Genomic DNA, 23799 nt, shown 5'->3' with positions numbered 1-23799 from the left:
GTGTAGGGGCAAACCCAACAAAGTGGAAGCACAAAAGAAACTAGGGGTGAGGTTCAGCTCATCTGGATTCAGCTGCTTGAAAGCTGGGCATGCAAACTCATAAAAACATAGAATGGGTTGGGTTGGAGGGGACCTTAAAGATCATCCAGTTCCAGCCCCCTGCCATGGACAAGGACACCTTCCACTAAACCTGGCTGCTCAGAGCTCCATCCAGCCTGGTCTTGAACACTTCCAGGGATGGGGCAGCCACAGCTTCTCTGGGCAGCCTGTTCTAGAGTCTCATCACTCTCCCAGTAAAGAATTTCTCCTAATATCTAATCTAAACCTACTCTCAGTTTGAAGCCATTCCCCCTGTCCTGTCACTATAGGCCCTTCTAAGTAGCTCCTCTCCATCTTTCTTGTAGACTCCCTTCAGGTACTGGAAGGGTGCAATTAGATTACCCCAAAGCCTTCTCTTTCCCAGGCTGAACAATCCCAATTCTCTCAGCTGTTCCTTGTAGGAGAGCTGCTCCACCCCTCTAATCACCTACATGGTTATCTCCATCTTCTTGCTGGCTTGAGGACATTCTTTCCAGATAGGCTGTTAAGATGATTCACCTTCTGGAGCTGTTTACTTCCTTCCATGGAGTACAGGAGGAGACCTAACAACTACCTCAGACTAAACACACAGATTCTAATTACCATGGAGGCAGTTTAGCATGACTTAGCCCAGTGCCAGGGTGGGAGGTGGCATCACAGGGTCTGCAGCTTTTGGGGTCCTTTTTTCGAGAGTCTGGAGTTTTGCTGGCTCTCTGGGTAAAACTCAGCCAAATAAACCATCTCGTCTAATAGCAGTGTTTGTGGAGATTTCTTCTGATCGGGTTTCCTCACAAGTGACTGCTGCTGCATCACACCAGGAACCTTCCCTGTAGACAAATGTCTAAGATTTATTGGAAGAGACAGGTATGGAAAGTCACTGATGGCAAGTCCCTATAAAGAACGAAATACCCACTTAAGTTAAATATTATACTTCATGTATTCTGTGGCCAGATCAAGCGAGGCAGAGATAGGAAACCCTGGAGAAATGGCTTGAGCTGCTACTGAGAAAAAGTAGAAAGGATTCTGTATGGAAAGGACCCCATGGACAGGTCACAGCCTGTGAAACAAGCTGCAGCAAACAGGCAGCTGAGAAAGGCCCTGGCATGGGCCAGGACAGCTCGGGAGTCCATCTGGGAGCACCAATGGGGTGCACAGTAGCATGCAGGATGGCTCTCACCCACCCCATATGAATGCCCACAGGCTCTTGCCTCTTCCACACACAAGCACCCAGAGCAGACCCAGCCAGGAATCCACATCCGAGTGCTGAAGATTTGGGCAAATCCCATTTCGGCTCAGCTGAGAGCCCCACATTTAGAGACAGGTCATGAGACTGCACACTACAAAGTCCCTTTGTCCTTGGGTGCAGGGGATAATACCCCCAGCACGATCTGCTGAGCCTGGCAGGGACTGAAGAGCTCCTGCAAAGCCCCCCTGGTCCTACTGTCAGAGCAAGTTTATGCACAAGACCCTGCTCTAAAGCTGCCTCTGTCTTCCCCTCTTGTGAAAGTATCCTAAATGCCACCAGGTGAAACATTACTGGATTAACCCCACCAAACCAATGTCAGAATGTGCCAATTACTCAGTAGGCTGTGCCGAAGGTAAAGCAAGCTGTGGGCACGGGAGCAGGGGAGGGCACTGAGAGGCAAATCCCACAAGCGCACACACACACGCAGGGCCCTCCTGGGGCACGGGAAAGGTTTTTCCCACCCGAGGGAACATGGAAAGCAGCTCCACCTCTTCTGCTTGCCCCACCACCCACCTTCAGCCAGTTCACCTCCACCCCGTGGGACCCAGGGCTGTTGTCACCCGGCCACCAAAGAGGAGCCGCTCCAAGCAGGGGAAGTGTGGCTGCAGCTCTTGTGGCAGCAGGGGTCAGTCCTCAGCCCCGCAGGCAGCAGCCACGGCAGGCTGGACAGTGCTGGCAACAACTGCAGTGGAAAAGAGTTGTCAAACACCGCTCAGGAAGGCTCGCGCTTGACAAATATTTGTTGAGCTGATTGTAACCTGCCTGGCTCATACCTCTGAACGCAGAGAACCTGTGGGGAAGAGCTCAAAGCTCTGTAAAGCAGCCACCCTTTTTTCCCTGCCCCGGTGCAGCTGGAGAAAGCTGCAAACCTGAGCCACCTCCTCAGCCCAGCTGAGCTGTTCTCAGCATGGAGAACGGCAGGAGCAGGCTGTTGTGTGGCAGTGACCACACTGGGATTATATTCCTGTGTTTCCCCTTTGCAGTCCAGAGCCAAAGGCACCAGGAGATGGGACCCTGGAGGAGGTGGGGATCTGCCTGGCCATAGCTGGACGAGGCTCTGGCTGCTGTTCCATCCCTGCAGCTTGCAGCAGAGCTGCAGGTGTGTGCATGAGGCTCCCAGCATCTTGGCAGGGCACTGTGCACACAGCACGTGGCCACGAGCACCCCTGGGCCAAGGGATGTTTGGGAGACAGGCAGGACACACTCTGGGACAGATGGGGCAGGAAATACCTGGGCTCCTGAACTGGCTGAGGGCAGAATAAAGAAGGAAGCACTGAAAATGAAAGCAGAGCTGCTGTGACATTTTCATGCTTGGCTTGTGACATCCCCTCCCTTTCATACACTCGACTTCCTTGCTTATTTTTATCAGATGAAGCTGATGGTCGCTGCTACGGTAACCCTGTGTGGTTACAGCTCTGGCAGGGAACGAGTGCTCAGTGCATGCTTCCTTTGTGGCTTCTCTCCCCGTGCAGTCTTCCCACCCCTCAGGGCTCTCAGAACAGTGGGTTTGACTTTGTTCTGCCTCAGCTGCCTGCTGTGATGGGTGGAGGTTCACCCCTCCAGGCTCTGTTCCCTTGCCCACCAGCCACTGCTACCTTCCATCTCTTCTTGTCCTGTCTTTGCTGTCTTCGGTGAGCAGTGTACAGGTCTGTGACCCAAGCATGGGGCTGGGTTTTTTTGTTTTAACGTGGAAAAAGCAGAAGACAACTTTCACGGAGTTGGTAATATGGTGTGGGAGAAAAAGCTCTTCATTGACAGGAAAAGGTCTGATTTGAAACAACAACAAAAAAAAATTACTTCTCTTGCTTTGAGCCAAATCCTTCCTCTTTTACCCATTATAGGGAAGGTGGGACCAGAGAATAAAGGAATCTCTTCCCCAGCTGGTCTGTCTCCAGTCCTGGCACCCAAACTGCCCTAGCCTGCTAGCCCAGGCTTTCAGCTCATGCTGTGGCCATCAGCACAGCACAACACAGTCGAGCCCCATTCATCTTATCCTCCAGGTGGACTTCCACTGAGCAAAAGTTGGGAGCTGCAGAGGTCAGGGTATGTCCTGGCACCATTTCCAGCACATCAAGCACAAAACCATGGAGCCATAAGGACCTTTGGCAGAGCAGCTCCCCACTATCACACCTAACAACCCCACCCACAGTGCCTCCCTCACTTTGCAGCAGCTCCTGTTCTCTCCATCCCTGCTGATTATCACATAAACACACACAATGCTCCCACCAGTCCCAGGCATTTCCTGCGTGAAGCAGGTTTCTCTGCACTCAGTTCCTCCCTAGGTGGAGGAAGGGCATGAAGCCTCTTCCCTCCCCCTCCTAAAAACAGCACTCATAAGCCTTCATTTGTGTAAGGATGAGTTTGAGCTTAGTTCAGTAAGCTGCTCTGGAGCCAGGCTTGCACAGCCCTTTCTGCAGGTGGATGATCACTGGAGCCGTGGAAAGTGACACATTTTTAACCCAAGTGGCTCAAAGGCCATGTCACTGTGCTGCTGACACTGCTGGCCTCCAGGAAAGCCCGGGATGGGCCATGGCACAAGGGATGTCCCATGGCACAAGGGATGTCCCACACGCTGCCCTCCTGCTGCAGAGACATTGACACAGACACTGCTGAGCGTGGGGGCACCAGGCAGGTGCATAACTAAACTCTGCTGTGCTCTTCCAGATCCAGACACAGATCTTTGCTGTCCAAACATAAGCAGAAAGGCATCACTTGGACCATGAAACACCCAGAGCTTTTCTCCTCAAGTAAGGATTTAGGGATAGTAATTCCTCTTGTTTATATAGAGATGTGTAGTGCTTGGGATTGCTTTCTGAGAGCTCAGAGCATGTGCATTACAGGCTTGCATCCCTTGGTTTGTTCCAGGTAACTAGCTTTGGAGGATTTTGTTTTAATTTTGATTGTGCTTCAAGGCGTCTCAAAGCAGATCAACATCACAAGGATGAAAACTCCATGTCGTCATCTGCTGGGAACTTCCTACGGGGATTAAAATTGGGAAGAGACAGCTCACCTGAAAGAAAATTCAGCTTCTCCTGTTGCTTGCAATGACAGAGTGTGGTTACACCAGAGCACGACTTTGACCTGCACCAAGGGGACCTGTATCTTAGGGGTGACTGCTCGCCACATGCAGTGCTGGTGAATTATCTTTGCACTCCCTCAAAGCAAGAATTTTTCCTGTCTGCACCCAAATGTAGGCAAAGTCAGATGCCAGCAGTTCATGTGCAGAGGTTCCAGCGACTCTGGGCTTTGATGAAGCCAAACAGCAGTGGATGCACACTGAACACTGCAAAAGAAATGTCTGGGAGAGTGAACACAGGCTGAACTAAGCAGGACAGCAGTGCAGGACAGCTGTGTCTTCAGTTTCAACTACAAAGGCAAAGCTGTGAGGAGGACAGATGCCTCAGGTCTAAATGTGAGCCAGGAAAAACATGGCTCTATGTGCAACCAAAGGTCCTTATTCCACCCATCATTTTTTTGGGATGACTAAGGCTCACCCATTCAGCAGCAAGCCCATTTTCATTTCATGATCCAAGTTCCAGTTTGGCCACAATAGCTGGAGTAAAGGAGCAGAGAAGAGCCTCCTTCCCACCACCCCTGCTCCAGGCTGACACAGGGCAGACCCCCTGGCTGAGCAAGCCCCACTCAGAGGCCAACACTTCTGGTCTTGTCCCAAAACAGGATGATCCATCAAGATTCATTCTCCATTCTGATGTGAGCCTGAAAAACCTGTTGATGTGAAGCACGTGGAAATAGCAGACAAGTTCAATACATTTGCACTTTCCCTAACCAGTGGTGTATTTTAAACAAAAACATTCTGGGTCAAGAGTAAACATCTTCACTGATTTCAGACCAGCACATCTGGTCACCTTGGAAGTGCTGCAGAAGCTTCTACAAGGCAAGCAACTCTATTCTTGAGGAGAGGAAAAAATCAAAGCATCTCTGCTAGAGGTTGACTGAAGAAAAGGAGAGGTCAGCTTTAATATTGCATTTGTTTCCATGGCATGAAACATCCATGAGGGTTGAGCACGATACAATTCATCTTTGAACTGCAGGGCTCCCACTGAGCATGCCCTCAGTTCAAGCATTAAATGGAAGGGTCATTAGTTAGTGTATTTAAACTAGTCTCATGTAAACATAACACTCCAGCTTCAGCTGAGCTTGTTTGCCTAGGTAAGATTAGAGTGTTAGCTGCCAAATCACAGGAACTTCTATCTATGTACCTTAAAGATACGGGTATTCCAGGGTATTTGCTTCTTATCACCTGGTTTTAGTGGAAAATTTAATCCCATTAAGTACACAGATTGAATTACTGCATCCTGGCATGGTCAGACTTCTACACCCAGAACAGTGCCTTGGTAGCAGAGCAGCTCAGACTCACGCTCAGAAACGCAATTTCCTCCAGCAGCACCACGAACCACAGCACAGAGCCATGGGTGTGTGACAAGAAACAGACAACTCCTCAGGAAGAGCTGACCTCTAGACCCAAAATGGCCAACACAGACAACCCTGGGTAGCTCAGCTGAGACCCTACAAGCACACAGCAAGGCAAGACTTGTCTTCATGAGTGCTGCTTAGGGCAGGGAAGAGCATGCACAGGGAACATGACTACTAACAGCAGCTGTGAATAGTTTCCACTCTCCATGACTTCATGTTCTGTAAGGTTAGGTAAGGGGGTAGATGTAGATTACAGATATAAATATGGATTTTTTTTCAGGAACAAATAAGCTGAAGCAGCAGTTTGCTGCAGCCTTTCACACAGCAATGAGCAATCACAGGAAGATGGAAGGCAAAGGTGCTGCCCCTCACTCAAGTTCCAATGCCCTATGGCACTGGAAACCTAAGTCACTCTTAAGTTGATTTAGGTTTCCAGTGCCATAGGGCACGAATTGAGGCCGGCCACAAGCATGAAACCAGCATCTCCAGGCGCAACTGATAGACATGAGTCTCTTCAGGTGTGTGCATTAGCCTTGCAAGTCAGCACACCTAAGACCTGAAACACCAGGGCTGGCCATGATCTGGAAGGTTGACCATCCCAACCCACTTCTGCAGTAAAAACAAAGCCAGTATGTTTGGAAAGCATTTTCAAACTTTATTTACAACTGTCAGTGACAAAAATGTAGTTTGAAAAAAATGCTAGCTTCTCCCTGAGGCTCAAAAAAGAATTACAGAAATATAGAATGTATATAATACAACAGGAGGAGTTTTACTGGAGTGCTTTGTTCTTTAGATACGTTCAACAACAAATAGAAATATACACAATACTTCCAAAAAAAGGATGCAGACAGAAATATGCAAGTCTTTAGGGCAGACAGCAGGTCTGAAGTCCAAGGATTGCCATCTCACTGCTGCCCACATGGTAATATCTTTGATATAGAGCTTTGACTTGGTGGTACAGATGGTAGAGACCAATAGAGAGTAACACTTAGAACTAAGACGACTGGCTGGTATGCAGGTGTACAAGCTCATTCCAGTAAGACAGCGAGACTAGAACAAGTGTTACAGATACAACAGCTGAATCCATCGCTAGAGAAAATGGTATCACCACATCATGGCCATTCAGTGATCAACCATCCACCAAGGTGGGCAGGGAGAGTGTCTGACTGGGTCTGCATGGCTGGGCCAGAGGCCAGCTGCAGTGTAGGAACACTGAATTTCTCCTGCTTTGTGCTAACTCATCTCCAAACTCCGATCTGTCTGAAAATAGTTACACAGAGCTGATAAATTATTGCCATTATGTTGAAACGCAAGCAAGACAAGACTAAAACAGTGCTGCCAGTATGTTAAAAGCAGTTCCCAAACCCCACCAGCGTTTAACTACTCATGAGGTATTAAAAATACAAATACACACATGTCCAAATAGATTTTAAAAATGGAACCAGTTATAAGCAAAGGGGGGTGGCATTGGGATTATTATGGAAGTTTGGTTAAGGCCTTGACATTTCTTTTTCTCTTCCATGACCCCAGATTTGGTTTAGGTGGTAACTGCTCTCATCCTATCCCAAGACTGACTGGCTCCCAAGCTGGTCCCCAAAGCTGCAAGATAATCCCTTTCCAGGAAAGCAGCAGGTTGCCTTGTCTGGCAGCAGACTGGCCTTCTCCTTGAGGAAGGATATGGTGAAGAAAGGACAATCACAGACTTCACAAGCCAGTCTGCACTCCATTAAAGCAACCATGAACATTTCACCCCCACTAAGAAGCAGGAACACATCTTGTCTAAGGACACCCAGGCTAATCCTCTCCCAGCAGACCCCATCCTGCAAACCCCACTGGTGATCCACACTAGATCTGGTGTTTCGTCTTTGGATGACCCCCAGGTCTGGCAGCCCTCCCCACAACACCCCCCCACCAGCCTGTCCTGCATTGAGGAGGCCCTGCAGTGCAAAGCTGGAGGAGAACCCCCCACCCCAGCCCTCTCAAGCCCATTGACCAGCAAGTTAAGAGACACAAAACCCTACAACCTCAAGGACACCAAGGCAAGGAGGCATAAATCTCCACCCTCGGGCTTGGGGCACCGTACAAGACGAGACCACCCCACAGCAGCCTCAGCAAATAGGAGAGAAGAATCTGAGGTGTTCTTGCCACAGACAGAAGCACCTTTTTACATCGGATGCACATCACCTCACACTCACCACCTGCAAGACAAACTAGGGCATCGCAGGAGAGACGACAAGCAGCAGCCTAACGCTACCCTGCAAATACAGCTGCTCAGCATTGAAGAGTCTAAAGGCAAACAAAGGGGCAGAAAGTAACTTTGGGAAAAGTGGCTGGAAAACAGGCTCAACAGCAAGAGCAAGAAACCAGACTACTCCTATGGATGCTCACCTTACCCTAGGAGGTGCCAGACCAGGGAGAGCTGCAGGCCCCTTGTCACTAGATCATTTAGCCATGCTTCGCTATGGACACCCTTCCACCCCCCAACACACAAAATGGAAGCTGTAAGAAAGGCAAATCTGAGATATTTCGGCTCTGTTCTCATGCTTTTAGCCAGAGGCAGCTCCCAGCCAAACGCTGCCACCTCCAACTTTCTTCCCCCTCCCCGAGCTCCCCCCTCCAGCAGTCCTCTCCAGCAGTCCTCGCGTGGTCACCCTCTGCCATGTGCTTGGAATTTCACTGCTGCCTCCGCCTCGGAAAAATACAGATAATGATCTCGAGAACAGCAAACATTTCTCTGCGTTACTTCCTTCCTTCCTCAGGAGGTCTGGTGACACCGAGGGCTTCAGTTCTTGATACAGAGAATACAAAAAAACTAAGATCTCGCAGGTGCAAAATTGAACTTGTCTTTTTAAAAAGACTTTCAAAAAAAGAGTGGCTCTTCCTTCAGAAGGGTGCAGTCCCTTGCCTTTCCTCAGATGCCATTTATTGCTCCTTGTTGTCCTTCTTTGCATCTTCACAGTTTTCCTCCTCCTCTTCCTCGTCCTCCTCCTGCACGAGGAACTCTTCAGGCGGCCATCTCAGCTCCCCGCTCTCCACATCCCCCTCCGTGGGCTCCACCACAATGGAGGGCAGGCGGTCCTTCAGCTTACAGTAACGATCAAAGTCCGAGGGGTCAGGGAAGATCTGAAAGAGCCAAGGAACAGGCTTGTGAGAGGGGCTGCATTCACACAGTCTCAGCCAAAACCCAGCTCGAGACATTTAGGTCTCCTGGGCAGACTAGTCTGGACACAGAGTCAACCACTGAGTGATGGGAATACTCTTGAACTTGTAAATAACCTTTTCAAGTCTCCAAGTAATGGAAATGAGCACTGCCCAAGAGGCTTCTGAAGCACGCGCTCGCTTGGATAGTGCTCAGCAAATAGGTGTCTGCCCTTTTGGATATTTATCCAAATGCCTCTCCCCCCCAGCCCTGCTTTTGCATTAATGCTCTTGAGTTTGCACACAGAGCTATCTCGATCAGAGAATCTGAGATCTCATTTCCTGCTGCTGGTCAGGCTGCACATGAAAACAGGCTTGTTCTCCAGGCCCTGCTGCTGGGAGGCAGGAGGCTCATGGCAAGCCAGGGCCCGTGCAGCAAGGGCCTGTGCCTGGTATCACTCCAGGGCCACAGTGCCAGCCTGAAATAGCTCAGCTGCGTTTTAGAGATAATTTTGGCAGTGTTCTGCACACTACAGCTACCATACATCAGCAGCAAAACTGAGCAGGACACTCATTTTATGGAAGGGCTAGGGACTGGACCACACTTCTTCAGGAAAGGGGTACCTGTGCCATAGCCAGCAGTTATGCACTGTATTTCTCATGCAGTGATTATGAGGACTCCTTGATCTCCAGCCCTTCAAGGTGCACAGACCTTACCCATTCCCTCCCACCCATTGCTTGCCACACGGATGCACAGGCTCGTGCAGTGCAGCAGTACCAGGGCCCACACTCACTGGCAGTGCCACTGGGATGCACACTTTGGTCCTACTAGGAACTGAGGCAAAGCACAAGTACAGGAATAAAACTGCTGCTGCAGCATTAGCAGCAGCTTTGCACGACTAGATTGCAACGTGAACAGAAAATGTTGTGTTACTTGTGGGTAACTTGCTAGGGGAACAGCTTCAAATCCCATCTCATCCAGAAGGGAACTGGTGGGTGCTAAAATCCACTTGCCACATCAGATCTCCTGGTTATTAACCAGAAGTTTAAACAACCAGAAGGTTAAACCACCACCTGCTATTTCAAACAATTTTATCAGTGCCCATTTCACATTAGAGTTGCATTTAAACACCCCAAAGAAGAAAATGACAAAGTGCATTTTCCCCTTGAGGTTGTAGGCCAGGTGAGAAGTCATGTGGCTGTACTCTTCTTTGAAAGTCATCTGCATTCAAGTGAGTCGCAAGAGCATCCTTACAGGGAGCAGCACTGCCAGTCTGAGAGCAAGACCTGATCTGCTTTGATCTTTGTGGTTCCAGATACCAAAGCAGACTCCCTGTCCAGGAGCCCTGAGCATTAACCATGAAGCCTCTTTCTCCTTGCGCCAATCATGCGGGTACCCACCACCTTGGGAAGCCCTGGCCACAGAAAGTGAAATAACATCCTATCAACTCCTTCTTTAGCCTAGCAACTATTAACTACAGCATCACCTCCTTGGCAACATTCAGTCTTCTACTGTTCAGCCTCATTTCTCCCTCACATCCAAAGCTTTGTGGCAATGAGACTGCCAAGCTGAGAAAGCCACCCAGCTGCTACCTAATGCAAAGCCAGGCAAGGTAACAAAGTAATGCACAAATCAGGGGCTGGTTGCACATGATCATCTGGTCCTGGGGACAGTGGTGCAAGAGACCGGCTCCCACCATCCACGTTTTTCAGGTGCACAAGAGCAGCTGAGGTCCTTTGAGCACAGCCACATCAACCTGGGCATCACAGTGTGAGCTACTTGCTATTAGTCACTCCCCGCACCGGTGAGACAGCAACTGTTTCTTGGAGCTTTGTGGCTTCTGCTTGGCCAAACAAAGGCAGTTTCAGGCACACAGTGCATTACTGAAAGTACAGTCAGTGGCTCTTAAGCATCAAGTTACCTAAACCCAGGATGGGGAAAAAAAATATCCTTGACATTACATGGTTTAGAAGGTTGCAGTGGAAAAAAAAGTGTGGTTCAAGAGGTTACATAAGCTGATAATGTCATGAAAATAGCCTCCTATGCAAGAAAAATAGCAGTATAATAATTAAACTAACCTTTGGCTGCTATTATTTTAAGCACATTAGGTCAAATTGGAGCAATTTCTTTGAAAATAGCCTGCCAGATTTTTTTCCAGAAACTAAGTAGTAGTCATTTCCTTACAAACAAATATCCACAAAATGTGGTGAGCAGCTTTTTTAATAATAAAAAAAAAAAAACCCAGCACAATCTTATCTCAAGCAGCTGCAGGACAGGCCGAACCCAAGAAGGTCAGGATTTTTTCCACTAAGTCATGCTTTTTAATCGTTGAGGCAGCATGAAGGGAGATGTTGCAACTGCACTTTGAAGGGGCGTGGACAGTCAATGGAAAAAATACAGAAAGGCAGATTTCCTCCAATGTGACAGGCAGGGCGACAGCAGGCCAAGCACCAGGGCCCAAGAAAAGAGGGTTTAAGACTAAGTGTACATGTGAGGAAGCCAAGTGGAAAGGTTACCCCAACCAGCCTCCCCACTCCTCTTTATAGAAAAGGATAAGCAAGCACCAGCTCTCTCTGTCCAGTAGTGCCATGCTACATTGGTTCCACAGACCTAATCTGGTCCCACTCCAGATTTAGACAATGGGGAGGAAAAAAAACCTCCCTAACTTGCAGCAAGCTCCATGCTGGGAATGCAGCAGCTCAGCTCTGACCTGGGAGCTCTGCACCCTCCAGCAAAGCAGCCAGAACAGCAAAACTCACCTCCAAGCCTTTCTGCTCACATTACCCTGCTCAGGAGCAGGGGAGCAAGACACTGCACCTCCCACCCCACAAAGAGGGCAACAGACTCGAGTTAGCTTCTCCCTCTCATTCATGACACAGAGCCACCTTGCACACAGCTGAGGCAGATGCCTTCCCCTGGCTGACCTGGTCACTTGATGAGGGACAAGTGACAACCAACTGGTTGTGATGGCTGCCTAAAAGCAAATTTAGCAACAATTCAAAGGTATCTTCCACCCCTTCACTTGCATGATACCGCACAAGGGGCTGCAACTGCTTCCACAGAGCCTCCCCCTGTAGCTGGGCCCTAATCCTCACCATGGAGAGACACATCCAACACCTCTAGACCCACAGAGGACACGTATGTTGCTTCTTGCACTACTCAACACAGCTTCTTGCTAACAGCAAGACTGGTTTTTACAGGGCCCTCTGGATTTATGTCTGGGGAACTGCTCTCCTCATGAACTTACCCAGATCACACACAAATCTACCAAATTCTTGCCTTGCAGCTGGAAAGGGCAGGGAAAAGCAGAACTTGAAACAAAAGCTTGAAATGATTTTAGGAAGATCATGTTTGCCTCTGCTTCAGATGATCTAGCTTTGCTATCCTCAGATGAAGTCTTGGCAACAAGAACGGAAAGTTTTCATTGCCCTGGGGAGGCTCATACCCTCTCTCAGCATTCACAGGGATGGAGAAACACCAAAAGCAGGAGAGATGTCAGACAATTAAGAAGATTAGCTCAGCACTACCATAATCCAAGTGACACTTGTAAATTCAAAACAACTTCCACATGTGTACTCCATACCAACACCCATAGTTAAAATGCTTGTCTCCCCTCCCATGGGGCTGAAAACTATTTAAATTGTATTACAGGGAGACTAAAGAAATGAGATCTTTCCAAATTAAGTTACTGGTTTGGGGGAAAGCGTTGCTTCATTGTGGTAGCACTATACAAGACTGCAAAGTCCGTACTGGGAGACATCCCACTTCAGGTACAGGATACACACCCCTGATGGACACATCTCACTCATCCTCCCTGGGCTGAAGAGCTGAATTTTGTGCCTCTTCAGCAGTATCGAGGCAATATTCCAAATCCCAAACCATCATTTAAGTTCTGAAAATAAAACTTTACTGCCATTGAGAAGCATGGCAAGTTCATTTCAGGAAGTATCTCAGCCACCTCTCAGTGTCCTCTTTGGAGGACTTCTCCAGCTACAATGCATACATTTACTCACACACTAGTCATGACTTGAGAATGAGCTCCAAGTATGTACATAGCAGCTGTGACTCAAGGTGATGAGCCACAACAACTCCCCAGCCACAGAAATACTGCCCTGTCTCAGGTCATGATGTCAGGGAAACTTCCTACATCTAACCATTTTCCCTCAGAGTAACAAGGCATCAAAGTAGGGGGGAAAAAACACTCTCTGAGGTGTTCCAATGAGCTGCTGTCCTCAGTTTGGACTTCAGTGGAACACTTGTGCACAGCATAGCTGCAAACATGATTACTTTTGGATCTGTTTATCCCATATCCTGCTTCGGCCTTCATTTAGGTCCCAGACCCTGGAATACACATTGACTCTGCCTACTAATCTTGTCTAGCAGCTGTGCTTGCTATCACCACCTTTTTGCAGCCTTGCCTCAAAACCTTCCACAGCAGCAAGCAGCAGCTCTGCTGAAGGACTTCCCCTGCACAAATCAAGGCTGCACAGACATGAAGCACCTCACAAGAAAACAATTACAGAGGAAGTAAAATTTCCATTGAGCCAACAGCCCCATGGTCAGTAACATACTGGTGGTCATTTAATTGGAGGGATCCAGCAAACACAGCTCAAGCCCCTCAGCATGGGAAGCCAGTGCTTCCCCAGGGCTGGTGAAGAGATGTTGCACTCACCAGAAATGACTTCCCCAACACCAAGCTTTTGGCACAGCCACTGGATAGAGCCTTAAGCCTATTTACCCAGATTCAGCTACTCTGACGTGCTTCCCAGCAAGCTGTGGCTGTGATTAACCTAGACAGATCCCAGCATGAGATCACGACTTAATAGAGCTCAAGCTCCCCATGACAACCAAACCTCAGCTGATGGCATGAGGCAAGCTCAGCCCCCACAGGCCAGTCTCCTACACGGGAGCCTGAAGGACCAGCAAGTCACCAGCCAGCAGCAAAGCAGCACACTCAACTCAGGACACTGCCTTTGCTCAGAACACACACTTTGGAACTTGAAGTATTTTCCATTGTGCTCAGACCCTGCTCCACTTCCAAGAAGCAAGGTAGGATTCTGGTCAAGGCACTGTTTTGACAGCAGCTCCATGAAATGATTAATTCAGCCTCAGTTTCAGTGGCATTGTTTGTGCCACTGGGAGACAGCAGCAGAGGACAAGCTGGCAGAGTGCTGATGAGGCTCTTCAAAGAATGGGTATTTCTAGGGCTGGGAAACAGCAAACAGTGCACTAGCTCTGGCTGGCAGCAGGAACAGCCCAGCTCACTGGACATTGCCAGGCAGGAAGTGCATGAAGCCCTCCATAGCCACATCTGTTTGTAGCAGGGGCAACTTGAGCCATCAGCTGCATTTCAATGAGTTTTTTGTTTAGTAAGTCCCATGGGAATTATGGGACATCTATTAAAGATCCAGAAATAGCTTCTCACTGCAGGCACAAGACCCAGCATGACATCATCTCTTCAGTCACCTCTTCTGTTTTGTCTATGCTGCCCTGTTCTGGGACTCATGCCCCAAATTCACCACTCACTTCTGCTCAGGCCCTTGAAATCTGTTGACTGAACCATCTTCAGGGGGCTCAGCAGCTTGCTGTCACAAATACAGAAATGAAAGGTGTCTTGCAGAGGAAGATTTTGAAGCTAGCACACTAGCTTACAAGTATTTTGCATATTAATTGGAAAAAGGGCATTCCTATGATGAGAAAGCACATTTGCCTTAAGCCTATGGAGGCAACTCAGTTAATACTGGTATTACCTCTGCAGTCTGAGTTTTCACACCATTGAGCAGTGATGATCAGCCCAGCAAAGGGCACAGTGCTTCACCAGGGAGGGGAGTACAGAGCTTCAGCTAATGTCCAGGACAGACAGACACCCCAGGGGGTGGAAGATGCAGAAGAAAAAAAGTCAACAACCCAAGTTCCCTTCATAAGGGCCAAGACAGAGAGGAGCCCTGAAGTTCAATGAACTCCACAAGACAGAGGAATCAGATTGCTGAAGTTTATACTCAGGGTATGAGCTTGCTTCCTCAGTTTATTTCCAAGTAAAGGCAAAAAGACTTTGAAACAGTAGTCTTGGTAGAACAAGTCTGTCTGCTGCAGGTACTGGTGTGCTTTAGAATTCCAGCAGTGCTGCTGTGCTGTACCACCTCCTCTGGTCCAGACAGTTTCATGCCTGCCTCCAGTGGCAGAAGCAGCCCCCAGTCTCACAGGCAGCATCCTACAGACCAACTCCCAGGCAGTCCCTGCTCTACACAGCTTGAAGGTAGAAATTTTGAACCTCAGTTTGAGGTCATCTTTGTAGTAAAATAAATTCAAGATCTACTAAAGGAACAAGAGAAATTTTTGAAGCTAAAAGTTTGCCTCTCCTGGTTCTGGCTCCACTTTTTATTTTTTGCCTCTCATAGCCAGCCCAGGGCTGTTAGACTGTGAGCGCCTGACGCTGCAGATGAGTGGAGGAAGATGCTGCAAGCTTAGAACAACAAGCCTCAGTGTAGGAGCAGTCATGCTCCATTAGCCCTGTCTGGTTTTAAGTTATTGCACTACAGCTTTCAGACAAGCATACAATTTTCCACGTACCAAACTCTCTCCATCAGCAAGATGAGGCACAAAGTGCCAAAGTCTGAGGTAGAACAAAAAGTTCATAGTGCTATTTGCATCAGATTTGCCCTTGCTGGTCTCAGTTGAGTTTTCAACCCTTTAAGGATGCTTTCAACTTACCTTGACTTACACTGTGACATTCTCAGCCTAGCAGCCAGAGAAGGAAGGCTGGATCCTGCTCCCCAATCCTCTTTACACTAACCTAATTTAGAGGTAGACCTCATACACAGCCCACACACTGCTATTGCCATAAGAGTCTTGCATTTCAGCTCCTTTACTCTTGCTGCCATCAGTTTGCTTCACATCAAGGTGAAGTTCCTTGCAGGCATTTGAAAAAAAATCATCTATGACTAGACCACTAAAGAGAACAGATCTAGGATCAAAAGCCCTGCACAGATATGAGTTGTCAGCGTTTATGACTCACATGCTCAGGTTCAGGTGATCCACTCAAAACCAAACAGGCCTGTTCCCCAGTTGGCCCAAGCAGACTTATCAAGGTCCTTAGCACTTGGGGAAGAGCCTTGCTGAAGTGATAATTAGAACAAGCAGGGCACCTAGATTCTTCCTCTCCCTGGGAATTTGGATGGGTAAATAGAAGCCTTTGACCTGACTGGGTTAAGCCTCTTCATAAGGTGACCCATAAAGACATCACATGCAGGTTAGTTTGCTTCAGGTCTAACCACTGTCATTCCTCTGCACTCCATCTGTAAGAGAGGAGGAGAGGCCGTAGACTCCCCACTAATTCAAGCACTGAAGCACAGCTATAAACCACACAACATGCATTATCCAGAATCCTGACTAAAAGAAGGAATGCATCCCCTTTTCTTCCACATAGCTTTGGCTTCTGCTGGAGGCCTGAGCCATGGCCCAAAGTTCAGTCAATTTCATGCTCCGGCGCACTGCTGCTGCTTTGTAGTTCCCTTTTCAGACATAAATATGCAAACATACAGCACCTCATCTGAATGCACACTTAGAGCAAGTGCCTCTGTGCAGGTTGTGTAACATCTGCAAAGGACGAACCCTGCATCTGGATCTGCCAGTAAGAGTCACCCAATGTACAGAGCAGATGCAAGTCATCTGCCAGCATTCAGCATCTGTGTCAGATCTCATCAACAAGTCTCCTGGAAGTGCAGGAAGCCATGGAGCTTGGAGGCTAAGGTGCCTAACTTGTGCTTTAATTAACTACAGGCTAGGAAATGAAAGGGGTTTTGAGACTAAAAGACTAAGGCTCAATCTAGTTGAAGACCACTTCTTCACCCCAGCCATTGATCTAGAGATTAATAGCTAACTACATTGCTCAGAACTTTCAGAATGAATGCAACTCGTGCCCCCAAATACCGATATCTCCAGTGACATTTCAAGGCTCATTTAGGCTGTGGCTGGCCTCACTGTATCCTACAGAAGACTGTTAACCCTTTCAAATGGGCACATCAGTCAGGAAAACCAGGAACTAGATCAAATAGGTGTGGATGCCATATAAACAGCATCCTCCTGCTCTCGGCAGCTCAACTCTATGCTGTGTTACAAAGATCTCAAGAGCCCTCTCAGCCCAGTGAGTGGCATGAATCCTTCTTTAACCCATCTCCCACTGAGCCCCGGGAATGCTGAATGAGTGGGGGCTCAGTCACTTCAAAACAACTGAATCCTCTGCCAACCCACACTGATAGCAAGTGATATTTTACACAACCATCTCCTGCCAAGCAAACATTCCAGTCTGTTGACTAGGTCTCACTATGGCAAAGACGTGCTATTAGGTCAGGCTATGGAAAGGTACGTTAGACCAGGCTTACAGTCTAGCCCAGGTAATTCCACATGGGATTAATGCCTCAACTGCCAGAAAAGCACTTACCTGATACGACAGCCCATCCTTGCGGGGGCTTAATCCGATCTCATCCATGGCTGGGGTGTTCATCATCACTTCAGTCATTTCAGCGGATTTCAGATAATCAGCGCTAGAGACAAAAGACAGCATTCCAGTGATCTGAGGGGCTCCGGGAGGACGGAGCACAAGTCAAGCAGCGAAGCGAGCAGCAGAGCCTGTAGGCAAGTCTTTTTCTGGTCCCTTCCTTCCTGCCCCCCCTTGGAAGGCAGCGGAAAAAGCTCAGTACCTCGTAAGCCAGAGCTACATCCAATGCCCTCGGAGCACCTCCCCGGCTCTCTCCCCAAGAGCCCAGCTCAAGCACACCCGGGGACGCTCCGGCAGCAGCGCTTCGCTTTTAACTCCGCTTCCTCCAGCTCTGCCCCGCGGCGGAGGCTGAACTTGAAAAACCACAGTAAATAAAGTGCAAGCGCGGGGGTTTTGGTTTTTCTTTCTTTTTTTTTTTTTTTAAATTTTTCAAGCCGGTGTGCTTTAGACCCCGCTGACTTATTTTACAACCTCGGGGACTTCCACGCCGGCGGAGCGCGCGGGGCCAGTTCCAGCCCGGCTTTTACAGCCTTAATAGCATTTCCAGCGCGGGGAAGCGAAGCGAGCTCCCGCAGCTCGCAGTTCCTCCGCTGCGGCTCGTCCCGCTATCGCCCGGCTCGCACCGCCCGCCCTGGGAACCGCTCCCCGGGGCCCCTCGCCGTCCCGCTGCCCGGCCGCCTCCCAGGGCAGGGGGCGGCTGAAGGGGCTCGGCCTCAAGCGCCCCCCGGCCCCGGCAGCACCCCATCGGCAGAGCCGCCATCCCCCGCCCGCCCCCCAGGGGAAGCGCCCACTCACCAGGGCAGGGGGCACAGCACAGACATGAAGTCCCGGCAGAGGCTGCCCCGGGCGGGGAGAGGCGGGAGGGGCACCCAGGCGCTGCGGGACACAGCGGGACGATGCGCGGCGCTGCTCGGGACCGACCGAACTCCCTCACGCCGCGGCCGCCGCCTCCGCTCTGAGCCCGGCGCCCGCCGCCGCGCTGCCTTAAATGGCCCCGGGGGCGTGGCCGGCCCCAGCCCCGCCCACCCGCCTGACGTCAACTTTTTCATGAATGGCCTCGGCGCGCGCCCCCGCCGCCGGGGGGAGGTGTGTCCGTGTGTGTGTGTCCGTGTGTGTGTGTGTCCGTGTGTCCCTATCGCCCCAAGTCCCCGTGGCCCCGGGAACAGGTGGCGGTGGCGACCTCGGCCCAGCCCAGGTGCTCCCGGTGCAGACACGCGTGTTCCCGCTGTTTCAGCCCGGGCCGAGGTGGGATGCGGCTCCCCGCCTCCGCTGCCGGCCGCAGGGGGACGTACCGGCGGTACCCGGAGCATCTCTGGGACTGGGGCTGGGTCTCACGAAGCCCACCCCCTTCATGGTGGTGATGGCGTGGGGGGGGGGCCGGGGGCACGGCCAGGGACGGCACGTGCCGGAGAAGTGGCAGCGGCTGCTCAGCCCTGCTCCTGCCAGCACCTTTCCTGCCCCGCACCTCTTGCTGGAGTAAAAGCTGAGTGAGCATCTTCACGGGTCCGAGCTATATTTAGCAAACCAATGTGAATCAATGACGGGAAGGGGCAGGAAGAGAGAGAGAAGCAAGTCCATTCGCTTGCCCGAGCAGCGTGAGCACTGTGGGCAGCTGTAGGTGAAGCACATTTCCCGCGTTCCCCTCCCAACATGAAACTTCTGGAAGGCAAAGTACATCTTCGGGCGAAAGGCCTGGGCACCCGAAACTCAACGTGAGTCCCGCCATTGTGCATCGATCTGCCCGTGTTCGTGCAGCCTAAGAAAAGGGCTGTGCCCCGAGGCACATGCCTGCAGGGCAGGGCTCGGCCACAGGATGAGCCGGGCTCTCCAAGCCTGCTGAAAGGTGCTCAGGGCTTTTGGGGACCGTTCCCTGCTCTGCCTGCTTTCCCAGGGAGCGGTATGTTGCCGTACGCTGACAGGTGAAGTTTGGTGCCGGGAGTGTTTGGATTCCACCTGTCGTTCCATGCTGCTGCTCAGACTTGGCCAACACAGTGGATAACCAAGCACACAGTTACAAACGCTTCTCGTGTTTCCCTCAAACGCAGGACACAGCTGCTGCCGTGCTTCACACACATATGTATGCACGGCCAAATACACACTCTTTGTCCCATTTTTTAAGTGCTAAAAAAGCACAAGCTCAGTGCATCTGAAAGGAAGCTTTGCCCTCAGCTATCCTGCAGACTGTGTATAAATAAATGTGTACGTCCATACGTGCATGCGTTTCCTCAGACCGGATAATTTAATCTCCTTAGATTCATATTATATAATGTGAGCGTACGTGGGTGTTTCACATCAGGCTTCAGCAAGCTGCTACTTTGTGCCAGATTAAAATGAATCACAAGGAGTCAATCGAGCCCCTGCAAGTTTGTGGAAATTCAAGTGGGTGTGAATGAGCTCCCTGCAAAGGGCCACCAGTCACCTTCCACAAGGTACACGGGAGGGAGGCAGCAGAGGAGACTTGGTGCACAAGTCCCTTTGCCTTCCTCGAGCCTCCTGATAACAAGGTTTGGAGCCAGGGAGAGGAGTAAGAAGACAACCAAGTCTCCAAAGTGCTGAGGAAACAGCTTCCCTGTGTTTTGCTGGCCTGTCCACTCAGACCCCCTCTCCCTGCTGCATCCCGTGGGACATATACATTCACATTGACTATCTTTGCTGATTTCTGCACTAATAGAACACAAAGACTTGACTTATAAATCACTTTTTTGAAGCTGAACAGTCCAAGTCAGTGGCTGGTGGTACATACGGGGGCTGGGAGATCACTCTGGGAGAAGGAGAGAGACAGGGTGCTGCTTCAGTAAAGTCTCTTAAAATTAACTTTGCAGCCTGCCCCAAATGCTTTCATCTCCCACCATGTCCAGCTAAAACGTGGGACATGAGATGGGACCATAGCTCAATTCCCTGGGACGTTTCATCCAAAGCAACCCTGCCTGTGTCCCTCAAACATACACACACCTGCTATGGATTTCCTGGTGTTGTCTGTACGAAGTAAAGGCCAATGAAAACCCCAAGTTCCTCTTGCAACAGGTACTCCAAAATGTCTCTGTAAATGCCCTCCTCCGATCAGCAGGTCTTGAGGGTCAAGGTTTTGCCCTCCTTGGGAAGCTCATTCCTTTAAGTATATAATTTTTGATACATCAGTGTCCCTGAAGGAGGTCAAGGGCCAGGACAGGGGCTCACCCTCCATGGCTCCTGCAGCCACCACTGACAAAAAGCAGCTCAGATCAGCCCTTTGCCTGTGTCCTCTGGACATTGCCTTGCCATCTTGGCTGGCACGGGAAGATAGTTTTGAGTTTCCACTTGGATAAGCGCCTTTCAGGGGGCGTGGGAGGGATGATACAGAACAAAATCCCTGGGTGTCTGTGCACTGAGTATGCAGATTACTTCCCAACGGCTGGGTGAGAACATGGGCCCGGGCCCTGGCCAATTCCCATCTGGAGGCCTGGGGATCGGTGCTTTTATTGCTCGCTTTGGCACCAAGCCACGGCGAGATTTATTCGTGTGATTAACCCTAAGCGCGTTAATAGTCCTTTTGAAAGCAAAGGCACACCTCCCGTGATTCCCATCAGCCGCGCTTGGCTGCTTCCCTGCATCGGGGCGGCTCCACAGCCCATCCCCACCACGGTGAGGTTCTGTGGGTGACCTGTGTACCAGGAACACCACACCTTTGGCCCTACCCTTGGGGGAAGCCTTGCTGAAGGTATCCAGGTATCCCAGGGATGGGAGATGTGTTACAAGCCTGGGGAGGCATTCTCCATGCAGGGGAGATGTCCTGTAACAGCTGTGCCTCCTTCTGCTTTGTTGGCCCCAGCCAGATGTGAAAAGCTGGGGCTGCAGAGGTCAGCAGGAGGGGCTGTTGTACCTGCAGCTCCCACCTTGCTGAGAACAAGCTTTCCCCTTTATAACAATGTCTAGGCTGAAACCGAGGGAGCCAGATTAACCCTTGAGCTGCTGAGCTGCCACCTTGGAAATGGCGTGTCCAAGCAATCAGTTTTCATTCCATCCCAGATCCTAAAATGCCAAGTCCTCACTTCTCTCAGGGAGCAAAGCAAGACGAGTTTCCTGCCATCCGTGGCCCCACAACCACAGAGCAGAACATGGGAGTAGAGAATAAAATAGGATCAGCTCAAAGGCTTTGATTGCAAATGAGAATGAGCCCCTGTGCTCTTTCTCTGCTCCCTTGAGAGGAGCAAGATACAAGCACTTCAAATTGGTATTTTTTTGTCTTTTGTTTTCAGCCAGTTCTAGTAAATGGAGTTCAACCTGCCCTGATTTCCCCTCGTTCCCTCATCTCAAGCGTTCACCAAGTTTCACTGCTGTGTGTTTTTGCATTAAACACTGGGGACTCCCCAGCTACCTGCGGGCAGGAACAGCAGCACTTGGGCTCTCAGCTGGGGTAAAGGGCTTTCCAGGGTGCTGAGCTGAGGGACACCAGATGAGCCCTCATGCCTTTTTTATTGCCTTCAGGTAATTTTATAAATCTCTATAATATTTTGCTTTTCAGGAGAGCATAAACCAAAAGAGGACAAACAAGTGGTAGCTTGTACATTCTGAATCAGCAGCAATCCATCAGGAGCAGAACAATGGTGAAGGACAGCCTATCTCTATCCCCACAGAAGACACTTGTGCATAAGCAGAGCCAAGGAGATTGCTAAGTTCCCCATATCTTCCCCAAATCTGTTTGCAATTGTAGGAGTTTTCATTGCATTTGCCTCCAAGCAAACACAAGACACTACATGTCCAGATTTTGATCCCACTTGGCACAGGCTGACCACATGATAGCCGGCCATGCTGGCATCCCAGCCCCTCAGCAGCCATGCACGTTGCCACCTCCCTTTTCCAAGGGGGAACTGAGGCTGCACAAGGCGACGTGACCAGCATGGGGTCACCCTTGGGGTCACCACCATTCGGGAGCGGAGCTCGCTGGTTCTTGTCTCCCGGCCAACGTTGCGAATCCTACAGGGAAAGTTTCCTAGTGAAAAAATAAACTCTTCCCACTTGGAATTTAAAAACAAAACCATGGAAACATTTCTCTCCATACTAATGTTTTGCAAAAAGTTATTTTAACAAATTTAAATTTGGGGCTTGATTTGACCGTCCGGTGCCCTTTGAAATAGTTGAATCCAGGCCATCACCACAACCATGTTGGAGCCAGGCCTCGAGCTCTGGCTTGCCTGACATCCTGCCAGCACCTTGGGCATTAAAGTCCCCCCTTCTCAGCTGAGAGCTGGTCAGCCTCTCCCCAGTTCTGCGTTCCTCCACACATAATGTGCAGTAGCTTGTTTTGCTTCACCACGTTTCATGACCCCCTTGCAAAAAGCTTGAATGCTCAGGGATGCTGCAGACAAGCTGAAACAGCTGCCACCTGCAGGCTGCCACTTTGGTGGCACCACCAGAGACAGTTCCATTTGCCTCTGCCCAGCAGAATCTTCCCAAGAGGTGGTGACTGCAGCTCAAACAAACTCTGGACTGTCCCTGCATGGCCCTACCTGTGCATGACCTGGCACAAACCCTCTCCTCTCTGTGATCATGGCACACAATCTATTTATTTCCTTGGAAAAAAATAGGCTCTCGCAGTGTCATTCTTTCCAGCCACTTTCCACATAGCATTGCATTTCACAGTGACTTTCAGAGAGTGATTGAGAAGAAAAGGCCACTCAGTGTTTGGCTGTCCTGCTCTGTGTGCCTGGCTGTGAAGGGGGTTGGAGAGCAGAGAGGAAAAATGGGGTTCATACTCTGTGTTGAACAGAAAGAAGGATGGATACAGCTGGCAGAGCACAGGGTTTGATCTTATGGACCCAGATGGGCTGCTAAGGGCTTGGGAATTGGATCTGCTTTTGCAAGGTTGCTTCTGGTTTTATTTTACACTGACCCCCCAGGAAAGAAGGGGCCGTGCTGGAGCTGAGTTTGGAGCCTCTAGTGAGGCTGGCTCGGGGTGGCTCAGCTGGTTTCCATCCAGCTCTGCAGGCCCGATTCAGCAAAGACCTTAATCTTGTCCTGATAATTAGGTTTATGCTTAAAGACTTCTCTGAATCAGGGCCTTTCCTAGCATGGGGACAACTCCTGTAGATAACCAGGAGGTGAGTGGAAGGGCTGGTGACAGGAGGAAAGGACAGAGGACATGGCTTCTCCGTCTCAAGAAACCTAAAATAGGATGACCTTGGTTTCTTCATGGTTTTCCTCTCTTTTCCTCTCCATGGCTACAGGTGACACAGCTTGTTAGCCCCATGTCCTCCCTGGCCAGTTTTTCACCCACAGCCTGGCTCTTGTTCCACCCAGCCCTGCCTGGGACACGTCCCCACATAGGCTGCAGTCTTCCTGGGCACGTCTGTCACTCGTGGCTGGTCTCCATGGCTCTTCCCTGGCCCTCTCTGTTGCCCACCACTCACAACAGAGGGGCAGAATTTC

At 50.1% G+C, this 23799-nt stretch overlaps 1 protein-coding gene across 1 annotated transcript; it reads right to left on the bottom strand.

Moving 5' to 3' along the window:
* Nucleotides 1-6388: 6388 nt before the first annotated feature.
* LBH (LBH regulator of WNT signaling pathway) lies at nt 6389-18361 on the bottom strand. The gene is made up of 3 exons (XM_032103241.1): nt 18190-18361; nt 17338-17440; nt 6389-8881 (listed from the first exon to the last, which is right to left on the bottom strand). Exons 1-3 carry the CDS (start codon nt 18213-18215, stop codon nt 8681-8683), a joined length of 330 nt encoding a protein of 109 aa, XP_031959132.1. The 5' UTR covers nt 18216-18361; the 3' UTR covers nt 6389-8680.
* Between the last annotated feature and the right edge of the window lie 5438 nt (nt 18362-23799).

Source organism: Corvus moneduloides, chromosome 3, assembly GCF_009650955.1.
Source record: "Corvus moneduloides isolate bCorMon1 chromosome 3, bCorMon1.pri, whole genome shotgun sequence".
Lineage (NCBI taxonomy): Eukaryota > Metazoa > Chordata > Aves > Passeriformes > Corvidae > Corvus > Corvus moneduloides.
The sequence above is the reverse complement of the archived record's forward strand: the minus strand, read 5'-3'. Positions and strand labels throughout refer to the sequence as shown.